This window comes from Squalius cephalus, assembly GCF_949319135.1.
Source record: "Squalius cephalus genome assembly, chromosome: 14".
Lineage (NCBI taxonomy): Eukaryota > Metazoa > Chordata > Actinopteri > Cypriniformes > Leuciscidae > Squalius > Squalius cephalus.
In genome coordinates, this window is record NC_137135.1 from 36,007,625 (window position 1) to 36,022,080 (window position 14,456).

Here is a 14,456-nt window from a genome sequence, read left to right on the forward strand (position 1 = left end):
GGCGTTTGACTGGAAATAGTTTAATTTTCAAATTATTATATTTTCATTTAACTCAGTACCAAAGTTCATCTTAAATTCAACACAGATTATTTACAATCTTTAAAGAACGATGTGTTTAGCAATATTCTATAATGACAAAGATCTTGTGAATAAAAATGTATGGATGTGGCTAAACATGTTATTAAAGTAATCTTTAGGAACAGCTAAAACATCTAAACAGACGCTGTAAAAGAAATCAGCCAAAGCCAACAGACTACAGTAAAAGACCACATGACTCCAGATGTGTAAAATGATTTCTCATAGATGTGACGAGATCTGCTGCTGAGATCTTCAATCTTCTGCTGTGTCTTCATGTCCTTCTCTAAATCTTCTCATTCACACGTTTTGATATTCCTGTTTCTTTCCTAAAAACATCAGATTCTCATCATATTAACACTCTTAATATTTGCATGTCAAATCCATAGTGATGATGATAAACGTGTCTGACCTGACGTGAGTCTCATGTAGATGTGAAAACCTCCTAACAGACCCAACAGAACCATCATCTGAAAACACCAGACCAGCACATGCACTACAGATGATGAAATCTCTGAACGCAACACAGATCCTGAACACAACACAGACACATCAATATGTCAATCAATTAATCAACCAATCAACCAATCAATCAATCAATCAATCAGTGAACTTATCAGTCAGCCTGTTAAGGAGTTAGTTCACCCAAAATCGGAGTTATATAAAAATAATTCCTGTCTCTTCCCAGCTTTATAATGGCAGTGAATGGTACCTGAGATTTTGAAGCCCAAAAAAAGTGCCTCCATCCATCATAAATAATTTTAAATGCCATGCATTTTTATAAGAAAAATATCCATATTTAAGACTTTAAACACGATAATCACTGGCTTCCATAGCCTCTAGTTCCTGCGGAAGAGTGACCTCTCACCCAATGAATTAGAAGTCTAAAACAAGAATTTTTAAATAGAAATGTGGGAGGAGCTTGAGTTTGTTGTTTGAACCCGAGACCATCTACTCTCACCTGAGCTTACGTTACTCCTACATCGTCACTCGTCAGGTCAGAGGTCACTCGTCGGGTCAGAGGTCACTAGTCAGGTCAGAGATCGCCGGCCCTAGATTATTGTTGTTCAATATTCACTGCACGTTTGTAAGGGGTTAATTGAAATGAAACTAAACTAAACTAAAATATACAGTAAATATTAGTTGAAAAACTTAAAGGTGCATAGCGCAAGTCTCTGAGTTTTTGCAGAACTATGCCCCCTCTGGCGACAAGCGAAACTGCAACCAGAGGTGTGCACGCTCATGGACCACACGCACACGCACGCTTGCACGAATACGAGCTGTTCATAACCAAAGGAGCATCAGCCGCACAAATCTTTTGTTTACAGTCATAATGTCTTCAGAGGTAATAAAGTTATTAATCTGCAAGTCATTTTAAATATGTGAAAGGAAAGGCATTTGAGTAAATTACACACTTATGTGTGAGGGGAAAACGGGGGTAGTAGAAAACTTCGGTTTTTGTTTCCATCTATCTCCATGTTGAACTGTTTTAGCAGCTATGTGTTTACTGTATCCACTTATGATTGTATTATTATGGAAACACGTTCATGAACAATATAAGTTATTACTTTGTAAAAGCTCAAAATAATAATCATACCATACACAGTTGGTCAACAAAGTACACTCAAATGTCTCAAGGTAATATTCATAGATTATTACATCATTTGTTGTCATAGATTTGCCGTATCAGACATTAGAGTCTCTTTGAATCCATCTTTTACTTTTGTCGAAAGTTGACTAAAGTTTTGTCGCTCGAGTTGTCTTCGCTGATACGGAGAATGGCGGCGAATACACAAACCTGCCAGACATTACCAGGTGAGCGTGAACGCGCATGACGTCACGCCCAGTCTCAAATTCCGTCCCGAATCCCTCTTATTTATTTTACTGTACAGGATTATAGAGGCAATCGCAGTGATCAGAGAAGGGCTCATTCAGCCCATCAGGCAATTGTTTAAGCATGTATGAGTTAGAAAAACGGTATTTTTAACATGAAATGTTGCGCAATGCACCTTTAAACTAAAAGAAAATTAGAAATGTTGCATTGGCACTGAAATAAGTTTAAGCTGAAGCACTAAAATTATTCATTATTATTATAAGCTAATACAAAATAGTAAATCTGTAAACTATTTAAAAAAACTAAATAACACTGATTTGTAGATTACAGCAGAATGCCGTACTTCCACACTACTCTCACTATTACTGGAGTATGTAGTGTGTTTACTGTGTGTTACAGGAATAAAAACCTTCACAGAGAATCGAGATCTTTGGAGAACATGAGATTGTAATGAGTCTGATGAGAGAGTTACTGTACCTTCAATAATCACTTGAAGATCTGTTGATGTCATTGAGCCGTCTGAGTAATTGAGTTCTAAACTGTAATTCCCTGAATCTGCTCTGATCACAGTGTTTATTATCAGAATCCTATTATTGACTGACACTTCATCATGTCTGTTATTGAAGAGATCACATTCCTCCTTTCTTATCCTGTCATACTTTATAATACAAGCTGGATCATCTCGTGTGCTGCTTATTCTCTTTTGTATCTTCAGGTGATGTTTACTAGTGTCCTCCAACTGCAGATTGAGTTTGTCTCCGAGAGCAACGTAACAGGGACCAGACTGATGAAAACTGCAGTTAATCTCCAGACCTGAAGAACAAACACACACACACACACACACACACACACACACACACACACACACACACACACACACACACACTATCATAAATTAAAATATTACACAAACATTTATAGAATTTTATAGGATCCTTGAGATACATTTTTGATCAGTTTTCCATGAGGTTTTAAGTGTGTATATTTTCTAAAATTGTAACTTTGAGGAGTACACTAAGATACTCTAAGAACATTGGCGTAAGAGAGAATAACAGAGTAGAGAGAGAGAGAGAGAGAGAGAGAGAGAGAGAGAGAGAGAGAGAGAGAGCAGCAGAAAACTGAATGCATGTTTGATCTGTTTTAACTGAGAGCAACTTGCACTAAAATGTCTTAAATATGTCAGTGCCATTGTTCTGTCTGCAACCACTGAATGTAATAACACTTAGAATCTAATAGCTTAGAATCTCAGCTTTTCAATGCAATTTTGTTCAACTCCTAACAGGCGCTGAGTTATTCCTTTAGAACGGATTGTACCGCCGAAGGGCGCCACCTAGCTATGAAAAAAATTAATTGTCATATTTTTCAAAACTACTGCATTGATCAACACAAAATAGGCATCATTTGAAAGCTTAGAGTCTAAACTTTACAATGAATGTAGCCATTATGATTATCTCCAAAGTAGTGCTGAGTTATTTGCTGATAACAATTTTTTTTATATATATATATAATTTATGAGGAAGGGGAAATTATTATGTACTGCAATGTGTCAAAAACATCATACTGCTCAGATAGTCATGTGTCATATGTCATTTGAAAGGTCTCAATGAGTAGAATACAACAAGCATAATTGTTTCAGGCTTTTACTAAACTTGAGCAAGGTTTTTGTAAAATAAGCCCCTCAAGAGACCCATGGCCATGGGTAAACCATATATGGATGCTGAATTTTAGACACATTTCCACTTGTAACTTCATGAAACATGCTCCGATTGTGGAAAATGACACACCATTATTTACAGCAGATGCTTACAATTAAAATGAGTCCAAACTCAACATAATCCATCACTCAGAACTAAATATATTCCTCATGGAGTTCTAATACACAAAAAATACACAAACGCACGTAGCCAAGCGAGGTAGCTTAGACTTGGCCTTTTTACTCGTATCTTCATGAAACATACATCGATCATGAAAAATGACACATCGTTATTTACAGCAGGAGCTCATGATTAAGACGAGCCCAAACTCATCAGTCAGATCTAAAGATATTCTCCATGGCGTTCTAACACAGAAAATACCAAAGACGTACCTAGCCAAATATATACTCATGAAGCACTCGCGTTTGGTTTTTACTTATAACTTCACGAAGCATGCACATATCTTAGAAAAATGCACATCATTATTTTCAGCAGACTCTCACGATTAAAAAGAGCCCAAACTCAGCATAATCCATCACTCTAAAGTTATTCCTCGTGGAGTTGTAACACAAATGCGCACATAGATCTTTATTATAGATGTAGCACTTATGTCGCGTTCTAACTCATAACTCAATGAAGCATGCATCAATTGTGGAAAATGGCACATCATTATTTACAGCAGATTGTTAAGATTAAAAAGAGCCCAAACACACCATAATCCATCACTCAGGTCTAAAGATATTCCTTACAGCGTTCTGACACAAAAAAATACCATAGGCGCACCTATGAAGTAGCAATAGCAGTGATGCTGTTGTTTTGATGTGACGTTTCAGCTCATAACTCAATGAAACATGCATAGATTGTGAAAAATCGAACATCTTTATTGACAACAGATTCTCACGATTACAAAGAGCCCATTATCCACATTATCAACATAATGATCACGAGATATTCCTCACGAAGTGATGCATACTTGGCTAAAAAATAAATCTCTCATCCTTCCGGGGAGCAAAGTGTTTTCCAATTTTCCCGGAACCGTCCGTGCTCGTTTTCAAACGTGGAATAACACAAAATATGTATCATCTTAAAGCTTAGAATCTCAGCTTTTTAAAGAATCCAACCACTTCAATCAACTCTGAACGAGTGCTGACTAGTCTCTCTAAACCGGAGTGTACCGCCCGCGTGCGCCACTCATCCTAGCTGCGAAAATATTCATTATAATATTTTTCAAAAATATTGCCTTGATTCAAACAAAATTGGTGTCATTTGAAACCTTAGAGTCTGAACTTTACAGTGAATGTAGCCAATTTGAAAAACTCCTAAGTATTGCTGAGTTATTTGCTGATAAATATATAAAAAAATTCATAATCTATAAAATACTTTTTTGTACTATGTACTGCAATGTGTCAAAAACATCATACATCTCATGAAACATTAAAAAAATCGTTGAAAATGGCACTTAATTTTTTACAGCATATTAATACAATTAAAATGAGCCCAAAATTAACTTTATCTATTGCTTTTATGACAAGATATTCTTCATGGTGAAACACTATCAAAAATGCCCATGAGGGGGCGTCTTTTTTTTTCTTGCTGTAACTTTTGATTACTTTATCCCATCACCACAAAATTTTATCCAGATGCAGCTCATATGTAGAGGGACTTCCCCAAAAAAGAATTTTCCTCCTACCTTATTTCCTTCCTGAGTTATACCATGTCAAATAAGAAAGATATGCATTATCATTATAAAAATTATATATATTTTTTGTCTTTTATCAGCAGTTTCTCGGCAGCAGAATGTCCAAATGTAATGTAATTTATATTTTCAAAAAAACTGAAAAGTGTTCTTTCAAACGATACCTACCTTTTGACTCTCCTTGCTATAGTTTTGAAGTTATGAGTCTGTAGTTTTGTGTATGTCACTCAGAAAACTCTTTTTTTTATTACTTTCCAAATGTGCGAGGACTAAACAAAAAGGCTACCGTTTGTTCCAAATGCTGTAACGTTTGAGTACTTTATGCGATCACCAAAAAATTTGATTCAGATGCAGCGCACATTTAGGGGTACTTCCCCAAAAAAGAATTTTTCTACTACCATATTTCCTTCCCAAGTTATTGCATGTCAAACAAGAGAGATATGCAAAATCATAATAAAAATTATGTTTTTTTTTGTTGTATTTATCAACAGTTTCTCGGCAGGAGAATATCCAAATGTAATGTAATTTATATTTTCAAAAAATTTGAAAAGAGTTCTATCAAACGATACCTACCTTTTGACTCTCATTGTTATAGTTTTGAAGTTATGAGTCTTTACTTTTTTGTGTATCACTCAGACAAAACAACTCCAAAAATGGCCTCAGGGTTTAAGGGGTTAAACGCCCTATCTGAACTAAGGCCTAATCCTGGCTTAATCTAAACCCTGTCTGTGAAACCAGGCTTTAAACACTTAAAACAGACTCAATTACTAGATCCTGCAGTTTATGGAAAAACTCTTACAGTAATATTACAGTGTTTTCATGTCAGAGCTTCATCATCAGAGAGTTTGAGCTGAAAGTGGACTCACATGCAGCAGTTTTCAGCATCAGCATCAGTCCAAAGATGAACATCATTTCTAGAGTCCAGAAGAGCCAGTAATCCAGCAGAAGAGAGAAGATGTTTCTTCAGTCACACGATCGCTAGAAGAGCCGCTGACACTCGTCTGTGCTCACCGTATATAAAGACTACTGCGCACTTTCTCAGAGGAAAGGAAGTTCACATCATTTACTGGAAAACTTGGTTGAAGGTCTTGCACAAGGACACAAAAAATAACATGTACGTTCCTTTTCTGTCCTGCTGTGGGCTTTCTATGACTAATGCTTCTGCAATTTTACATTTTCATGATGACATTATGTAACATTATTAACATTATGTTGCTTAACTGCAGGATTCAAAATGAGCATCACTGAGCATCGACCGCAAGTAAAATGTCTTCGATGATGAGAAGATGAACAAACCATCTACTAAAGAAAACATCTGTCACGATTTGCACGTCGTCTAACAACTTTTACCCAAGTTTGAAAAGACAGATGTTTTTCTGTAGAGATAGGCAAGTTCTCTTCATCTTCTGCTCCTATTATTAGTGGAGTACCTCAGGGCTCTATTCTGGGTCCTCTTCTTTTTAACTTATATATGCGTCCGCTGGGGAATATTATTAAGAAGCACAATGTTTTTTTCCATTTTTATGCCAATGATACACAGCTGTATCTGCCGTTGAAAGCTGGCGATTCCATTCAGACCTTGATGGATTGCATCCGGGACATTAAGGAATGGTTATCAATTAACTTTCTCCAACTTAATGAGGACAAATCAGAAATTATTGTCTTTGGCCCTCCAAAATTGAGGAATAGTCTCATTAAAGAGCTGGGTAACCATTTCCCCTCAGGTTCCTCTCAGGTCAGGAACCTTGGTGTCATTCTTGATTCAGAATTATGTTTATCCAAAGAAATGAATTATGTTGTAAAGAATAGTTTTTATCAATTGCGGTTCATTTCCAAACTTAAATAATTTTTGTCATTCCAAGACTTGGAGAAGGTTATTCATGCTTTTATTACCATGCTTTTATCTCCCGATCCATTTTAAAATTCTTTTGTTTGTTTTTAAAGCTCTTAATGATCAAGCTCCATCATAGAGCTCTTCTTGCTCCTCCGTCATCCACTCTTGAAGATCTTCAGACAGGGCTCTTTTATCTATCCCTCGCTCCCGTCTAAAAACTAAGGGAGATAGCTTATTCCCTGGCATTTTAATATTATCTTGCTTCTGTTTTCTGTCTGTTCTGTTTGGTTGTTTTCTGTTTAATTAGATTATTTCTTTACTTTGTTCATCATTTTGGATAGATCTGCTATGTTTAAAAGTGCTATATAAATCAAATTTACTTACTTACTTACTAAAGCATTTCACTCAATGGAGACACAATTTAGGAACATGATGTCAGAGTTTAATTTTGTAAGTTGTTACATTTGCAACATTTCCTTTCAACTGACGTCTACATGTTTCTTGTGCACTGTTAGTTACAAGTCAATCAAACACTAAAACACAACTCGTGATCTTCTGCTTCAGCGCTCACTAAGTTTCTCTCAACCAAACGTATGAATCACACAGCGCTTCAAAACTGACACTGGATCCATTATTTGTGTCTTGTAATGTTTTGTGAAGGAAAAGACAGAACAAGGGTGCAGGAAAAACAGGTGTATTTTACTTGCATTGTTTGACAAAGATAAACAATGAAGAACAAATGATTAGGGGAGACCGAGGATGGTTGTAACATTTTTGACCTTTCTGTCTATATCTTGGAGTACTTTTAAAGGGGTAGTGCAATGCCCTTTTCACAAGATGTAAAATAAGTCTCTGATGTCCCCAGAGTGTGTGTGTGAAGTTTTAGCTCAAAATACCCCACAGATATTTTTATATAGCATGGTAAAATTGTCGCTTTTTGAGGGTGAGCAAAAACACACCTTTTTTGTGTCTGTCCCTTTAAATGCAAATGAGCTGCTGCTCCCGGCACAGAGGGCGGAGCTTCAAGAGCTTGTGTGTGTGTGTGTATGTTAGCAGCTCCGATTACCTCACACAGACACACACTGAAAATTTCAAAAACTTTTAGCCTTTTATGTTCAAACCGGAGTCAGAAAGATGGAGAGACTCAAGAAGAAGTGACGACATGTAGAAGCAACAGGACATTTCTGAATGGTTAGCTGATGAATTTATGAAGCTTATATGGAGTTATCTTAGTCATTGATTAGCATATTCTGTCTTGATAATCTATAAATGGTGTTCAGGGGGCGGGGTTTATGTAAATTATAGGGTTGGTGATGTCTCTAACCCGTGTGTGTAAATGTGGTGTAGTCTCTACCAGCCGTTTGTTGTAGTCCTTAAAAAGCGATTTCTGTAAAAGCAAATATCTCCCTTTGCTCTGAACTTTGAGCGTTGTAACTTTGCAGATGTTGTTTATGATCAAACAGCAACATTACACACTAACTAAAGTTAGAAAAGTCAAATCATAATCAACCGCCCCTTTAAGCCAGTGTGTTCAAAATGTGATTCAAACTAGTTACAAGTGTCTGCTATCAAATGACACAGCTATTATCTGTGCAACACAAACAGCCCATAGTCTGGCTGAGATGTAACATTATGAAATAAGGATTGCGACCAAAGACAAAACAAAAGGATTTCGAAAGCTTTTTATTCAACACTGACGTTGCACTATAACTGATGTGTGTGTGTGTGTGTCACTCTCAGTCATAGTAATTGACCATTAAAAATTGAAATTGAACACTTTTTTGCTTGTGTAAGCATGTTTGTTACAGTGTTACAGTTTTGTTACATAAAAAATTAAATTGAGTTTGTGTGTGTGTGTGATGCTTGGACTAACAACTAGGCACTAGGCAACGGGTAACAAAATAACAACAGCATGTGAGGCACATATAGTGCACTGTCCACAAACAATCACCAACCATGACAAGGACATGAAGGGAACTTAAATACACAGATGATGACGAGACACCAGCTGAAGACCATGATGATGATGACTGGCAGGTGCGGGTAATGGGCCAAGGAGGATCATGGGAACTGTAGTGCAGACAATGACGATGACAGTGACAGTGAAGAATACAATGACAGTGACAATGAACGTAATGGTGACAGTGTGTGTGTGTGTGTGTGTGTGTGTGTGTGTGTGTGTCTGTGTGTGTGTGTCTGTGTGTGTGTGTGTGTAAGGTGTTCGGGTTAGGCTGTAACGTTTCATTGTTGTTACAACTAACCCAGAGTCATGTAACCGCTAACAGGCGAAACATTAGCACTAACAACTTGCATGAAAAATATCTACACAGACACACAATAAACAACATAATTTAAATTTGATGAGTTCAACTATAAAGCAGAACTCTAACATCTGCTGTGTTTGCTTTACTTGATCACATGTGGAGTGAGGACTAAACTGAGGAGTTGTTACAACTTTATTTGTTCACATCAGTCAGGGTTTGTCCGGTTATATTGTGTTCTGGACGCTCAATAACCGGAGCATTGCATCAGTCTGCTCATGACTGGGCCGTTGTGTGTTCAGACTCCCAGTCTGTGGGTTTGTGTTTGATTCACACTAGCGTGTCTGAACCACAGAATACACACACTCGTCCTGCGTCTGACGCGGCCGCTGGGCGCTGGAGCTGGTGAACGTCACTTCTCCATAATGAACCTCTTCCTCCTTCCTCTTCCTCTTATTCTGAGAGTTGACGGTGGCATATTCTACATCTGCAGACACAGAGGACAGATAATAATGAACAGATGAGGTTATACACAAGATTTATGTTAATTAATGTTGAAAGTAAATAATGATGAAGTACCAGGAAAGACTAATCAACAGGGAAAACTACAAAACTACAAACATGGCCACAGGAAGAGGACAACGAAACAATATACACTTCAACATATAAGTCTCTACAAAACAAGCTCAACACTGGGATCATGACAATAACTTATTTTAAATTATTTAACATTTTTTATCCTTATGACAAATAAGTTACTGTATTTGTTTATTTATATATTTACTTTATTTGCATACTTATTTATACTGTATTTCATTTATTCATAGGCTACTATTACATTTTTTTCTCTTTATTTATTTATATTGTATTTAAGTTGTTTATACTATTTATTTTATTTGCATATTTATTTATTAATTTAGTCTTTATTTGATTTATTTATACTAAATTTTATTTATACTATGTTTTATTTTAATGTATACTGCATATACAATGCATATTAAGTATACTGTATTTCATTTATTTACAGTTTAATTTATTTGCGTATTTATTTATACTGTATTTTATTTATTCATTTATACTGTATTTTATATATTCCCTGAATCTGCTCTGATCACAGTGTCTATTATCAGAATCCCATTATTGACTGACACTTCATCATGTCTGTTATTAAAGAGATCACATTCATCCTTTCTTATCCTGTCCTTCTTTATTTTACAAACTGGATCATCTGGTGTGTTGTAGATTATCTTTAGTATCTTCAGGTCATTTGTACTAGCGAATTTGTTCTCCGGCATCATCAGATTGAGTTTATCTCCGAGAGCAGGGGAACAGGGAACAGACTGATTAAACCAGCAGAACCGCTCCACACCTGAAGAACAAAACACACACACACACACACACACACACACACACACACACACACACACACACACACACACACACACACACACAACTATCTGTAAAATATAAATATAATTTTTTAAATGTTGGATATTCAGAAGAATGCAAACATCATGCTGTAAGACAATAACCAGTGACTCTCTCAGCATAAATTAAACTCAGAAAAACAGTGACACAAATATTTTCACAAAATGAAACTTCTACAGTAAATGTGAATAAACAGACACTTGATCTGATCTCAGTGAAACATCTGAACTCCGACCATCAATCTCAGACATCAGCGGATGATCAACGCTTTAGTCGGATTTACACTTTTACTCACATATGCCAATATTTAAGTGCATACTAATAATTCTACGGCGTTTTGTAGTGAAATTACACTGAAAATTCGTCAGAAAGATTATGCACTTAATTAACCCGAATAAAAATAAAAATCTTTATATAACCATCAATGCTAATAAACAACCTTTATTTTTATGATGATGGCACTTATACTGTACACTTAACTTGTCTAATGTATGAATGTTATGTTAAGAAACATCCAAATGCTAAGAGTCGATCACTGAAAGGTTCTTGGGAAAACCAAAACTGTTTCTTCAATGCAAAAATCCCCTTCTGAAATCTTTATTTTTAAGATAGTGTGTCATTTGAGACACACCTACTATTACCAGTTACTGTCTGACAACTAAACTTGCTTTTGAAACCCGTAATGTTACAACACAAAGGTTTATTCGTCATCTCTGGGTGTTTCTTCAGTCTTTTTAGATTTTAAAACAAACTCTTTTAAATGAGTATTTTCACTCTCTCGCTGTTTAAATCGTCTGCTAAAACATACACACATCACAGGAGGATTATAATTGTAGGATTTGTTTTCTGAACCACATTTCACACTTGGTTTAGATCAAAATAGATATTAAAGGTGATAATTAACATGTACTTCTTTACCACTTCCACAAATAATAAACCACACCACAAACATTAACCCAAGACACTTTCTACCAAATCAATCCTATTTCTCTTTTTTCTGCCGTCCACTTCTACTCTTGCTTAAGTAATGAACATGTGGTTGTGACAAACTGCTTATGTTCCTCATTTGTGAGTATAATGTAAATAACATTTTTTTTTAAATATCATGTATTTTAATTGTTAATGCTATAAGTATAGGGCAAGAGTAAATAACTCAAGTTTAAAGTCCCCCTGTAGTCAATCATTTTATCCCTTAAAACTCATCTTTGATCACCAAAATGACATATTTAAGCATTTTTTTTTCATTGAAAACTATTTCTTCATGCCTTAAAATATCTTGAGTGTAACTCGACTCGACACCCTTGCCTCATTTAGTATACACGGTTCTATGAATATGCAAATGAGCCCCAACACTTTATTTTTTACAGTGTCCTTGTTACATGTACTTATAACAGTTAATTACAGTACATTATTATTACGCAGTACTTAAATATATAATTACACTGTAACAATGACACCTTTAAATAAAGTGTGACCAAAGGTTATTTTAGAAATCTAGGGTTCTTGACTCAACGTTAAAGACGATTTATGTCAAAAAATTTTCAATATAAGGAGAAATGTCTTACATGATTGCATGATACTTTCATGCTTAACAGGTTATTTCAGTTTATATAGTGATAAAGTATGTTAGCGAGCTGTTTAATTCATAAAATGTAATCAAAATTAAACAAAATGTACTGTACAAAATTACATGCCTCATTTAATGTAAGGTTCTATGAATATGCAAATTAGCCCCTTCATAAGGCCATAAAAAGTGCTGGATTTTCACCACAGGGTGACTTTAAACAATAAAACACATTTTTAAAAATAGATAAAAATAAAAGAAGTATTAAATGCAAGGTAACCGATTCTAAAGCTTCTGTAATGTGACCTTCATATAAGTTGGAAAAACAAGTCCTAGGCCTTAAAAGTGCTTTGAGTTTGATCTGAAAGTGGACTCACATGCAGCAGTTTTCAGCATCAGCGTCAGTCCAAAGATGAGCATAATTTCTAGAGTCCAATAATCCAGCAGAAGAGAGAAGATGTTTCTCCAGATCCTGACTTCAGTCCGTCTGTGTTCTGGCTCTCACTGAAACACAGCAGAAAAACATCTGACTTTTACAAAGAAAGAAAGAAGGAAGAGGAAGTTTCCTCATCTGAGGGGAAGACCGGCAGACACCGTGGGTCAGCAGTTTCCTCTAATACACTTTCAAACAATGGAGGCTAAAAAAATAAAAATAAACAAGCAACTCTATATCTTTATCGGCTCAAACGTGCAAATGCACCTTTTTATGTTCAGAGATGAGTCTTAGTCTGAAGAATCATATAAACGTTCATCTGTTCTAGTTCTAGTTACAGAAAAGCAACACTATTTCTGCCAGACGTTAAAAGCAGAAGCGCAGAACGGCAGAAGCTTCACCAACCACAAAATAACTCATCTATAAAAACATGCATGTCACCAGCGTTTAGTTTAAAACCACTTATTCGGGTAAAATAGACTGAAGCAACAGACCAGAACCTATTACATCAGATGCTTATGAAGAAAATAATGCACTCAATTCAAGTTGGCATTGCATTTTTACAGCAACAAATGCAGCAAAGATGTTCTAGATATGACCTCACACGAACCTAAGAACAAGTATAAATAGACGTTTTACAACTGCATTCAGTTATTTAGGTATTCTATAATATATCTTCCTGTCGACATCAACGTTCATGCTGATTTTTTTTAGTCCCTAGTTTTGAAACTGGAAGTGGGCAGCGGTGGTGCTCACAAATACACGTACAAGTTTGTTATTGGCATAATATGTATTTATTTACGCATTTCTCACATGATGCAGCACAAGTGTGTGGACTAGTGTTTATTGCACTGTATTGTTAAAAGGCAGTATTTCCTTTTGTATTGTTAAAAAGCAAGCCCGCGGCAGCCAGCACCAAAACATACCAAGAGCTGGTTAGATTTTCTCCAACTGCCAGAGCGATCCACATAGAACTTCAATGCTCGGACAGGGCAGAGCAAATTAAGTTTCCTGTCCTCCTCAGAAACAAAAGGAGGAGGATGGAAAGAGTGAAGGTTAATCACCTGAGAGCGAAATGCTGTGGACAATACTTTGGGCACATATCCTGGTCTCAGTCTCAAAGTCACCCTGACAAGACCAGGACCTAACCCCATGCATAAATGCAGAGACTAACCTCAGTTTACCCAGGAGAATCTCATCCGACTCTCTATGAGCGGCAATAGCAGCAATGTATACTCTCAGAGTGGTAGCGGCCGCTCCAGAAGCAAACTTCTCCTGTAGGAATTCCAGCACTGAACCCACTGGGCAGTTGACTGGGTCCCTAGCGTGTGCTGAACACCATGACTCAAAAACCCTCCACTTAGAGGAATACAGCCTTCTCATAGAAAGGGCTCTTGCACTCGCAATGGTCTTCTGGACGTCAGCGGGAAGACCAAAGCTCAAAGCTAGCGGCCTCTGATGGGCCATACGTATAGCTTCCACAATGACATGGTGTCCTTCGAGAAAAGGGAGAAAGTGATGCAGAGCCAGAAAGACAGCTCTCAGCTCCAAGCTGTTTATGTGCCAAGAGAGGGTCTCGCCAGTCCAGATCCCACATGCTGGTCTACCTTTGAAAACCGCTCCCCAGCCGGTCAGAG

The 14,456-nt window shown here is 36.5% G+C and overlaps 2 protein-coding genes across 3 annotated transcripts; both read right to left on the bottom strand.

Moving 5' to 3' along the window:
- On the bottom strand, positions 1-6,317 carry LOC307171443 (uncharacterized protein). The gene is made up of 4 exons (XM_079893042.1): positions 6,166-6,317; positions 2,387-2,722; positions 488-607; positions 1-404 (listed from the first exon to the last, which is right to left on the bottom strand). Exons 1-4 carry the CDS (start codon positions 6,209-6,211, stop codon positions 376-378), a joined length of 531 nt encoding a protein of 176 aa, XP_079749168.1. The 5' UTR covers positions 6,212-6,317; the 3' UTR covers positions 1-375.
- Positions 6,318-8,800: 2,483 nt separating this feature from the next.
- LOC307171444 (uncharacterized protein) lies at positions 8,801-12,941 on the bottom strand. Of its 2 annotated transcripts, none has more exons than XM_079893043.1 (3): positions 12,764-12,941; positions 10,575-10,763; positions 8,801-9,881 (listed from the first exon to the last, which is right to left on the bottom strand). In XM_079893043.1, the coding sequence occupies exons 1-3, from the start codon at positions 12,804-12,806 to the stop codon at positions 9,730-9,732; spliced, it is 384 nt and encodes a 127-aa protein (XP_079749169.1). In that variant the 5' UTR covers positions 12,807-12,941; the 3' UTR covers positions 8,801-9,729. The 2 variants fall into 2 exon arrangements, with proteins under 2 accessions (XP_079749169.1, XP_079749170.1); XM_079893044.1 differs by having other exon boundaries at positions 10,668-10,763; positions 12,764-12,905.
- Between the last annotated feature and the right edge of the window lie 1,515 nt (positions 12,942-14,456).

Excerpts from the sequence above, each read along its gene's own strand:
- LOC307171443 (XM_079893042.1), bottom strand. The coding sequence starts at position 6,211 with ATGATGTTCATCTTTGGACTGATGCTGATGCTGAAAACTGCTGCAT. Across the intron at positions 608-2,386 it reads TCTTCAAGTGATTATTGAAG|GATCTGTGTTGCGTTCAGAG; the intron begins GTACAGTAACTC and ends TGTTGTGTTCAG. Across the intron at positions 405-487 it reads CTACATGAGACTCACGTCAG|GAAAGAAACAGGAATATCAA; the intron begins GTCAGACACGTT and ends TGATGTTTTTAG.
- LOC307171444 (XM_079893043.1), bottom strand. The coding sequence starts at position 12,806 with ATGCTCATCTTTGGACTGACGCTGATGCTGAAAACTGCTGCAT. Across the intron at positions 10,764-12,763 it reads GATGCTGAAAACTGCTGCAT|GTGTGGAGCGGTTCTGCTGG; the intron begins GTGAGTCCACTT and ends TTTGTTCTTCAG. Across the intron at positions 9,882-10,574 it reads CAGGATAAGAAAGGATGAAT|ATGTAGAATATGCCACCGTC; the intron begins GTGATCTCTTTA and ends CTGTGTCTGCAG.